Source organism: Salvia hispanica, chromosome 3 (genome assembly GCF_029641045.1).
Source record: "Salvia hispanica isolate PSC_SH4W2 chromosome 3, Shi_PSC_v1, whole genome shotgun sequence".
Classification (NCBI taxonomy): domain Eukaryota; kingdom Viridiplantae; phylum Streptophyta; class Magnoliopsida; order Lamiales; family Lamiaceae; genus Salvia; species Salvia hispanica.
Window position 1 is genome coordinate 41,747,153 of NC_142694.1, and position 11,568 is coordinate 41,758,720.

Sequence of the window (11,568 nt, forward strand, 5' to 3'; positions counted from 1 at the left end):
CCTCCATCATGGCATTATGCCACTGACTCCAGAATTTAGACTTAGTAGCCTGCTTATAGGTTTGAGGCTCATCACCATCAGATTCATAAACATTGAAAGCCAAATTAATCAGAGCAACTAAACCAACAAAGCCATCATATCTAGAGGGTTTACCAACATTTACCCTTCTAGTTCTATCTCTAGATAAAATATAATCCTGCAAGTTAGTATTATCAATAGTATTTTGAATGCCACTAGGGCTATTTATCACATTCTGAACAGGAACAGGAGGAGAGTTTCTAACAGGACTATTATGCAAATTAGGCACATTGTCATCAACATTTTGGGCAGGGTTATTATGCAGCAAATTTAGGTTTCCTTCATCAAGTGTCTCATTAGGAGTATAGACTGGATAAGTGTTCCAAAATGGCTGCTCCACCTCACTTGGAGCACCACTAGGATGCTCCACTCCAGTGAGTGTATCTGTGGACTCCACCTCAGTAAGAGGTTCATTGTCCACATCTATAGGATCTGGGCTCAATGTCAGCCTTAAGCAGGGGAATTCATCTTCATTGAAGACCACATCCCTACTTATTATGACCTTGAACCCAGGTTCATCCCTTAGCCAGACTCTATACCCTTTGACACCTTCAGGATAACCTAGAAAAACACCTTTCCTAGATCTAGGCTCAAGTTTGTCAGATTTATTATGCACAAAAGCAGTACAGCCAAAAACCCTTAGGTGAGAAAAAACAAGAAGTTTGCCATAGAACACATACTCAGGACACTGACCAACCAGAGGCACAGAAGGAGACCTATTTACCAAATAAGTAGCAGTTAACAAAGCCTCACCCCAAAACTTTTTTGACAATCCAGACTTAGAAAGCATGCATCTCACTTTTTCAAGTAAAGTCCTGTTCATTCTCTCAGCAACCCCATTTTGCTGTGGGGTATAAGGCACAGTTCTATGTCTTTTAATTCCAAAGCTATCACATAAATCATCCATCTGATTATTACAAAACTCCAGGCCATTATCAGTTCTAATAGCCTTAATCTTCTTACCAGTTTGAGTCTCAATCAAGATTTTCCAAGTTTTAAGTTTTTCAAAAACATCAGACTTGTGTCTCATCAAAAAACACCACACTTTTCTTGAGAAATCATCAATCACAGACAAGAAGTAGACACATCCAGAGTGAGAAGACACTGAAGCTGGACCCCAAACATCCATATGCAAATATTCCAGAATACATTTACTCACATTAGCAGGAGCAGGGGTACTTGGGAAAGAAACTCTGTGTTGTTTACCCAGCACACAAGAATCACAGAAAGACAACTCACTTTGAACATCATTATCAGAAAGAATGGCATGTTTTTTCAGGATACTCAATCCTTTTGCACTCATATGACCTAGCCTATTATGCCACAACATGGTTCTGTCAGTTTTAACTACATTAGCATAAGCCTTGTCACATGCAAGAGGCACATCATTACACACATATAAGCCACATTTCTTCTGAGCTTTGAAAAGACACATAGAACCTCTGCAAATTTTCATACAGTCTTCCCCCCACTTCCCTCCCATACCCTCATTTTCAAGAGCAGTACAAGACATCAAATTATAGCATAGACCAGGAACATATCTGACATCCTTTAGGCTGAGCACATAACCATTTTCAAACTTCAAACACACAGTGCCAATACCAAGAATTTCACACTTCTTGTCATCAGCCATAGACACAAAAGTCTTAGTAACAGGTTTTAACTCAGAAAACACTTCCTTAAAAGGACTCACATGATAAGTACATCCAGAATCACACAACCAATCATTTGAAGTGAAGCGACATGCAGGAGAGGCATTAACAAATTGCAGGTCATGCACCATGAAAACAGAATCATTTACATTATCATAAGCAGCAACATTAACCAGGGTTTCAACTTGGGAATTATTGTTAGGGAACTTATTCTTCTTAGGTTTTGTACATTCTTTCTTATAATGCCCAATATCACCACAGTTGAAACACTTCCTATAGGTTTTAGGATCCTTGCTTCTAGACCTAGACCTAAACTTTTTCCTAGAGTTTGAGGAATTACCAGAACCACTACTGGGCTCATTGCCCCCTCTAGATTTAGATCTACCCCTGACATTCAACACCTTATTGTAAGCAGTCTTGTCAGCAGCCCTTTCCTTAAGTTCAAGTTCTTTGGATTTCAAGGAGCTAATAATGAGGACTAGAGGAGCAGAATCTCTACCATACTTAATGGCAGCCTTAACATCACTATAGGAATCAGGTATGACATTCATCAGGGCTATACTTGTGTATTCATCTATGGTTTTATCACCTGACCTCTTAATGTCCTGTACTAACTTCTGAAACCTATCCACATTGTCATCAATGTCTTTAGCAAGATCAAGCTTAAATTTGAACAATATTTCAAGCAAATACATTCTGGAAGACATAGAGGTTTCAGTATACAGAGTATCAAGCAATTTCCACATTTCAGCAGCAGATTCCTCATGATCAACTTTCCTAATCACAGAATCAGATAGATTTAACACAATGGTAGCCCTTGCCAGATCATTCATCTCATCAATTTTATCCTGAGTAGTATCCTCAGGTAAAGTACCATCAACAACTTTGAAAACTTTTTGTTGAATCAAAACACATTTCATTTTCTGTTTCCAAATAGCAAAATCATTTTTTCCATTATAAGGAACCAAACCAACAGGTTGAGCCATTTTAGCAAGAAAATTTACAAGAAAGCAGGAAGCAAGACAGAAACACACAGCCTTACACACCTGAAAGCACAGAGACATGCACCAGCAACACAAGAACGGACCAAGAGCTTTCACACAACAGAAAGGGACTCAAATCCTTGACTGTCACGAGCAAGACTGGCCAAGGCTATCCCAGCTCGCAATCACTCACTACTGGAGGGCGCAGGGGGTCACTTGGGCAGTACAAGATGCTTGGTGGTCAAGTAACTTGAGATCACAGATCACAGAGCACTAAAACCAGCGGAAGCAACACAGAGAAAAGAAAGCACAGAAGTTCTAAGTCCTTGCCAGAGACTGTCTACCAGAAACAAAAGCCCAAGCCTATAGTTGGCACTAAACAGAAACATAAACCAAGAAGGATAAGCCAATTTACCAGAGTGAATCCCCTCTCGAAGGAGGATTCCACTTGCCCACCTCCTTAAGCGACTCGGCGTGCTAGACTAATCCCCCCATGTGGCTCTGATACCACTGTAGGGATCAGATTAGTCTAGATTCACTAATTACCGAGACCTCTTTGTTCTTGTACAAGAGAGCTCAGCCAAACTCTCACCCACGCGGCTGATTTACACAAGTAATACAACTAAGATTACAAGAATCTAGTTCTAACTATTACAAGGTCTTGAAGCTATCACTACAGCTTCAATCGTACTCAATTGCACCTGCACACTCAAGAAACAAGTTAGAACTACTAAGAGAGATCCTCTCGGATCTAAATACTAGAACTCAACTACACAACAGAGAGCAAGAACAAGAGATCAAAGAAACTTGGCTCAGAACCCGCCGCAACCAACACTGATCTATTCTTCCAGAACTTAGATCCAAGGGAGCACCAATGGATTGGATAGAGTTAACCCTCAGACCACCAATACCTCCACTGTGAAAGCCCCTCACACCAGATCAAGTTCCACCGAATAAATCTCCACACACACTCTTCGGGTTCTCACAAAACCCTAGTTCCACTCCAGTAACAAGCAATCGAAGAGATTGCCTCACACTAGCACTCACAAGAGATCAACCACTCAAAGAACCATGGGAGATCACCAAGAGATGGCCGGAAGTCCACCGGAGAAGAGAGGAGAGAAGAGAGAGACACTCTGATTCACAAGGAAGAGAGAGAGAGAGATATTGTGAGTAATGAAACGGCTCAACCAAGCCAACACTCACATAAAACACTCAACCCTACATCCAACGGTCAGAAGACAGCATCTGAGAGAGAGGGACACGTGGCAACATCTGGAGTGAGGAGGTAAGTAATTGGGCTCAGCCCAATTAATAACACCCGGGCTTAACAAATAATCACAGCCCAATAAGAGTCCATCCAAAATCCAACAGTCGTTTTTTGTGTCACGTATTTTTTTTTGAATCGAAAATATTATTTTGATCTTTTAGGACAGAATTAGTACCTTGCTTTTTCTCAAGAAAAACTATTATTTGTAGAGTTACGATGGAACCCATGTGCCACCATATATTATACGTGATCAAGTGGTATAATATCTAATTTTGACAGATAGTTTCCATATGGAACTGTTTAGTACTACAATTTTTTTTATTTGGCTGGCATATATGAACAACATTCTATAGGGACGTGATCAGGTTAATAAGTAAAATTCTGTCAAAAATTAAAGCAAATCTTAGTCATTGGATCTTGTAATGTAACCGTTAGATTAATGCCACGTGTCATCTAGTAATGTAGATTATTAGTCAAATAATGTAACTTAGCTAATAATGTAGTACTATTTTAGTACAATAATGTAGCATTTTAGTCTAATAATGTAGCTCGGGTGATAATGTAACATCTTGGCTAATAATGTAGCTTATCACAACCATCCAATCTCAGGATCCAAGGGCTGAGATTTGTTTTGATTTTTAACATAATATCACTTATTGACCATAATACGCCCCACATTCTATATATATATAGAAAATAGTCTGTATAAAAACATATTCTGGTATATATGGTTGGATTCTGTTATGTATTTGGCTTGGGCCGTGGTGATGTCGGTGAACTCGGGCCCTGTCAGTTGGGGCCCGTATCACCTTATTTGAGTGTGATATAGTAGAATGGCTGATGTCTGATACTATCGACAACCGTGATCGTACTAAACATTGCTGCGTTTAAGGATAGCAACAACCACAATGGTTCTATCATTAGAAGGATTTGTGGAAACTGGTGAAGTATGGAGTTTCTTCTTCAAAAGGTCGAACGTTTCATCAGTGATTTCAGCTCCAAACTCATGTGTGAGCATATTTTGAAGAACTGCCCTAACAAATGCCACGTGCCCATCAACATTGAGCAATGCCCCCGTCTTCAAAATCTCCTTTCGTTCTATGCTGAAATCGTTGCTCTTTTGGAATATGGCCCTCAGCTCTTCTGGAGTGGGAATGTAGTATGGAAAATTGAATGTCTCTGACTTCGCCATGCGCAATTTTCCCTGCAAAAGTCGTCAATTTCATCAAATTAACCAAAACTCTCCCTCGCCATAAGCCCGAAGGAAAGTTCGACCGCTCTTATAATTTAAAGTACTATACCCCTCTTGTTAAATAGTGTGGTCAAATTTTGGTCTATCTCCCAACTCATAGACTATGTGACATATCAAAGTTATGATATAATTGGCCAATTTTAAAAATTACGGGATAGACAAGAATTTGACTAAACTTCATGGTTTCTTTTGCCATTTGCCCTAGAAAAAACATGCTATTTCGCCACAGACGGAGATATTAATTGTTAAAATCGATTGTTGTTGTGAATAAAAATAACGATATCTCCCAAATAAAAATTGAAAAACGTAGATTTCACCTTTTTGGCCATGTCGTGGACGGAAGATCTGATAAGCTCGCTCACCGATCCAACGGTGAACTCTTTTTGTGGGTCCCAATAGGCTGGCAAGGCAGGAATTAGAAGAGCCATAATCCCACCTTCCACCATTTCCACAGCCCTACACTTCAAGAATGATTCCAAATCCCTCTCAAGCTGACTCAAATAAGCATCATAAACCTCCTCTCTCTCCTCTCCACCATGCCAAACAAGCCTGAGGCCCTCGGCCAACTTGGGCACCTCTGTCAGCCAGTGGAGCGCCCAACAAGAGTACGCAAAGTGGACAGACGAAGGCGGGAGAAGGCGGCCGTGGAAGTCTCCTGCTATTGCGGCTGCCTTGTAGCTTCTGTCGGGTGGGAGGGAACTGAAGAGAGTGTTGAAATCGTTGGAGACGACGTCGTTGAAGTAAACGTAGAATTCTGGGGGTTTGAGGTTTGAAGATTCGTATTTCCGTTTGATGGCTTCGATGATCATGTGCATGGCCGGAAAAGAGTTGTTTCCGGTTGAGCACCCGAAATCGGCTATGCAGAAGAAACTATTAGTTGGAATCTCTAATTTTGTGGCAATTTCTTCTTTGATGACTGCCTTTGCATCTTCCAATACTCCTCCCTTGAGGCCTTGAGACATGAAAATAAATGTTTTCGCAAACGGTGATTCTTTAGCTAATTTGTGTGACGTAATTGAATTAAATAATTAAGAAGTACTTATAAATCATATCAAAATATTAATTTAAACTTGATAGGATGAGTTTTTGACGTAGCTGTGATCTCCATGGCCACCATTCATGGATATATGTGTGCTAACTTTGGAATCCATGAAGTAAAACTATGGAGAGAGGAGATTTTTATATGTATATACAATTGCTACGGAGTATTACAATTGAATAAAAGTAGAGTGTAAAAATAAAAACAATAAATAATATAGTCAAGAATACAAACTAAGTACTTGTCTTACAAGTATTCATCTATCATCAAGATGAGATATGCCCTATCAATACAAAAAAATTACTCCCTCCGTCCACCAAAAATAGATCACTTTGTGTATGACACGAGTTTTAATGTAGAATTGGTAAAGTAAGAGAGAGAAGGAGAAAAAATAGGTAAAGTAAGAGAGATAGGGAGAAAAAGTGAGTAAAGTACGAGAGATGGAAGAAAAAGTGGAAAAAGTATGAGAGATAAACTTTACATTTTTAGAAAGTGATCTATTTTTTGTGGACGTCCTAAAATGACAAAAGTGATCTCTTTTTTGTGGACGGAGGGAGTATTTTAAATGACTAAATAATCGAGATGCAATTAATTGCATATGAAAATTTTAAAAATAACAATTAAGGAAAAAAAATTTTAATCCCTTTGCTATTTTAGGACGCTTCCTTTTGCGTCCTTTAATTTTAATTGTGACACCAACGGTAAGGACGCTTGTTGAAGCGTTAGTGGTATATTTAGATATACAAATTAGCATATTTAATTACATTTAAGAATATCTTTAATGGTTTTTTTGTTGTAGTGGATTAAAGCTCATGGATTACTGTAACATCTCCAAAGATAAAACGATTATACTCATATTGAGTAGAAGCACCTCAAACTCATAGGCACCGACAAAGACATTGATCCGAAACATTAAGCGAATGGAGGCTACAAAAGGCAGAATGCCAAAGAGCTAGCTAGCTCTATGTGATTTCCCTCCACTACTCACATTAATATCCAATGATCTCTCGCATTGGTTAGAACCCTACCCTAGTATTCAAAATTAAGTAAAACATAAATGAACTAGAAAATACATCATCTGTCTTGTAGAAATGGGCTAATTGGACATGACACCAGTGTTAATGCATAATTAGTAAGTAAGAGAAAAATAGTTGAAATAATGTAATGAACGGTGGAATCCATTAATGATAAAGTAAAAAAGAAGGTGAAAAGGTTTATATAAATTGATATGAACTGTTTTTATAGGACGAACAAAAAATGAAATTTAGCCTATTTCTATGGGACCATGGGAGTATAATTATGCTGTGTACTTTGGTACTATTATAATTGTGATTTGTGATGTGCTTTTACAAGAGTAAAACAATCTATGAGGATATATAGGTGTATTACGTTTATAATTATACAAATAGAATAATAGTATCTAGTTAATATATGTACTATTTGAGGCTTTGACCATTATTTTTTTAATGTTTTCATCACGAGTTCCGTAACGATAGTTTATGGAGGGAAATAAAAGATATAGTCAATTAGTCAAATCAAGTCTTAATCAAAACATAAGTCATATTATTACAACACCACAACAGTTTTCTCCATATGCAAAACTAAAATGGCAAAATCCTAGCTTTCTTAGACACCTTCGATTGGTCCCCAGCTAGTTATAGGTAGGATCGAAGTTGGTAACTTAGACACACACACATTAATACTACTAATGCCTAAGCATAGTTAAGTTCATCACTCATCAGCCGACCTATTATTTAATTTTGTATCTCGAGATTTTTTCAATTGTGCATTCGGATTTCAAACGAATGAGGCATTGGTGATCATTGGGCTGCATAGTTGTGCGCACGATATCAATCGTACTCCCTCCGGTCCCCATTACATGTCCCATATTTGATCGGTCCAAGTTTTAAAAAATTGTTTGCCTTTGTGAAGGACACTGATGGAATGCGGACTCCACATTTATAAACTTCTTTCGTCTACCAAAAAAGTCTCATTTAGTCATTTTGGGATGTCAACGAAAAATGTTCTCATTTCAATTTCGTTGTCGAGCACTGGACTTTAAAGTAATTGAGTCGAAAATTGGCAGATGAAACTAGGATTTGCAGGAGTCAAAGATTTGGGTAGGTAAGTTGAGCCGATTGCAATTTGGCCGAAATTTTGACTTAGCTAGCCAAATTTTGTAATTATATACTCTCACTTTCTATGAGATATAGTGTTGTTTTTTCCATTTTGAGTCGTCCACTAGAATTAATCTATATTCTTCTATTTATGGTAAATTTTTCACTTATTGAAGTATTTCTCATTTTCCAGTAACACTAATACCATATTCTTTGTATCTCTCATTTAACCAATTTTGTATTGAAACTCACAACTTCCACTAGCATGTCTCTTTTTATGGATGAATGTAGTAGATGTAGTGTTTATAATTGTCATTTTTCTCTTAACGATTTTGTTAAATTATGTAATTACCTAATCTTTTGTTTAACTATAGCCAGTAAGTAAGCTAGTGGAGTATATTATTACTCCTCAACTTAACTTTAGCCACGTCAGTTTCAATTGCTAACTATTTAACTAACACCTCAACTTAAATTTAGCCACATCAGTTTCAATTTTGGCGATTGTGGGAAGTCGGCAACAACAACAAAGTTCATGATATTTACGACTAAATTTATGTTTGTGGAAAGATCCAGAATAGGTCAAAGTTCGTGATATTGACGGCCAATAATTTTATTCATTTATGTACTATATATTTGTCCATAAAAAAATAGTCCTGGTAGTGGGCGGAATGAGTTAATTAGGAACACATAAGCAACAAACTTTATTTTGTAAGATAAAATTCATATTACATTATGTAGATATACCATATAAATCCCAAAGCCCCAAATTATTTTTATAGTGATACAACAGAATTATTGATGCCTCCGACAACAAAATCGGTGACCAAAGTACTAAACATTGTTCCGCTTGAGGATAGCAACAACCACAAGAGATCTATCATTAGAAGGATCTGCGTAAACTGGCGAAGCTTGGAGTTTCTTCTTGAAAAGGTCGAACGTTTCATTGATGGTTTCAGCTCCAAATTCGTATGTAAGTAAATTTTGATGAACTGCCCTAAAAAATGCCACGTGGCCATCAACATTGAGCAATGTCCCACTCTTCAAACTCTCCATTCTCTCTAATGTGAAACTATTGCTCTTTTGCAATATGGCCCTTACTTCTCCTGGAGTGGGAACGTTATATGGAATGTTGAATGTCTCTGACTTTTCCTTACTCAATTTTCCCTGTGAAAGTCAATATAGTATAGTCAATTTCATTGACTTGGTCAAAGTTTTTAATATCGATTGTTGTTATGAATAAAAATAAGAATATACGCAAAAAATGTAGATTTGACCTTTTTGGCCATGTCGAGGAGGGAAGATCTGAGAAGGTCGGCCAACGACCCAACGGTGTACTCCTTTTGTGGGTCCCAATAAGCAGGAACTGAAGGAATTAAAAGAGCCATAACTCCACCTTCCACCATTTCCACAGCCCTACACTGCAAGAATGATTCCATATCCCTTTCAAACTGCTCCAAATAGGCATCATAAACCTCCTTTCTCTCCTCTCCACCATGCCAAACAGACTTGAGGCCCTCGGCCGCCTTGGGCACCTCCGTCAGCCAGTGGAGCGACCAAGAACAGTACGTGAAGTGGACAGACGATGGCAGGAGAAGGCGGCCGTGAAAGTCTCCGGCTACTGCAGCTGCCTTGTAGCTCCTGCCGGGTGGGAGGGAACTGAAGAGGGTGTTGAAGTCGTTGGAGACTAAATCGCTGAAGCACACGACGAATTCTGGGGTTTTGAGGTCTGAGGATTCGTAATTCTTTCTGACAGCTTCGATGATCGTGTGCATGGCCGGAAAAGAGTTGTTTCCAGTTGAGCACCCGAAATCGGCAATGCAGAAGTTATTAGTTGAAATGTCTAATTTTGTGGCGATTTCTTCTTCGATGATTGCCGTTGCAGCCTCCAATATTCCTCTCTTGAAAACATCAATTTTTAGCAAACGTTAATTCGCAAACATAAATTCATGTAGGGACAATTTTTAATAGTGTCTCTAATTTTAACCTGCATTTAGTGACGCTTTTAAAAGGCGTCCCAAGAAGAGATTTATTCACTAGCGCTTTCTCTTTGCGTCCTTATTCTTATTTGGCACATCAAGAATAAGGATGCTTTTTTGAAACGTCGATGATATATTTGACAATAAAAAAAAACATAACAAAAAAGCGTTCTTAATGAAATAAAAAGCGTTTTATTTGTTATTTTTTATTGCAGTGGACTTACCATAGATCATATCAAAGTATGAGAGTTTAATAATTATGATGGTAAAAGATGTGTAGATTTAAACCTGGTAGGATGAGTTTTTGACATAGCTGTGAGCTCCATCGCCACCATTCATGGATAAATGTCCACTAACTTTGGAAGAACCCATGATGTAAAACTATGTAGAGAGGTGAATCATATGTATGTATATATAGAGGATATGAGAGTGATAACTAAGTTGGAAATGAAAACTATTATCCACTAATTAATCGAAGTGTTACAATTGACAACTCATCCGTACGTACGTGGCTAATTCATGTCCATCAATCTGATTTAGTTAGTAGTTGGATTTCATTCTTAGATTCTTAAAATTATCATTTTTTGTGCATAATAATAATGTTTTATTTGTACATTTAGAGTCAAACAATGATGGTTCACATTTATTCAAATTTATATAGTAGTATATATATACTAGGATTTGTTTATATACGAACTATTTTCTAAATACACAATCATTATCGGGGAGTAAAAAGTCATGGTTCGGACATATTACCATTTGGTGTATTCAATTAATCCACATTGGAGAAAACGAGAAGAAAAGGTGTGAAGGAAATGGTTATATGCAATTATAATTGGTAGGACACACTATAAGACAATTTGTCCGGATCACTGATTGATTTTTGTATAAGTATATCGATACATGCATGCATAAGGGAGTGATCAATTGCTAACTAATTAGCAATTCCAAACTAAAACTAAATCTCAGCCTAATTAGAAGATCATAAATTATATATTTTTAATTAAGAAAATTAATAAAAAAATTAAAGGGTATTAATGTCAATTCCTTCTCATTAAAATCATCTTAAAACTTTAAATTTACGTAACTCTCTCGATTTAAATTATTATTTTTCGCAAAAAAATATATCAAATTAAAGATAATTTTATAAGAATTCCAACGAGATCTCAATTGCATATGTTCCGACGACGTTCGGATGATG

General features: G+C 37.4%; 2 protein-coding genes across 3 annotated transcripts; both read right to left on the reverse strand.

Annotated features, from left to right (window-relative positions):
- Positions 1-4,854: 4,854 nt before the first annotated feature.
- Positions 4,855-6,386, reverse strand: LOC148930811 (loganic acid O-methyltransferase-like). The gene is made up of 3 exons (XM_089067029.1): positions 6,306-6,386; positions 5,553-6,179; positions 4,855-5,187 (listed from the first exon to the last, which is right to left on the reverse strand). The coding sequence occupies exons 1-3, from the start codon at positions 6,384-6,386 to the stop codon at positions 4,855-4,857; spliced, it is 1,041 nt and encodes a 346-aa protein (XP_088923155.1).
- A 2,678-nt stretch (positions 6,387-9,064) lies between these two features.
- On the reverse strand, positions 9,065-10,813 carry LOC125212188 (loganic acid O-methyltransferase-like). Of its 2 annotated transcripts, none has more exons than XM_048112284.2 (3): positions 10,656-10,813; positions 9,666-10,289; positions 9,065-9,555 (listed from the first exon to the last, which is right to left on the reverse strand). In XM_048112284.2, the coding sequence occupies exons 1-3, from the start codon at positions 10,737-10,739 to the stop codon at positions 9,223-9,225; spliced, it is 1,041 nt and encodes a 346-aa protein (XP_047968241.1). In that variant the 5' UTR covers positions 10,740-10,813; the 3' UTR covers positions 9,065-9,222. The 2 variants fall into 2 exon arrangements, with proteins under 2 accessions (XP_047968241.1, XP_088923862.1); XM_089067736.1 differs by having other exon boundaries at positions 9,666-10,290; positions 10,647-10,717.
- Between the last annotated feature and the right edge of the window lie 755 nt (positions 10,814-11,568).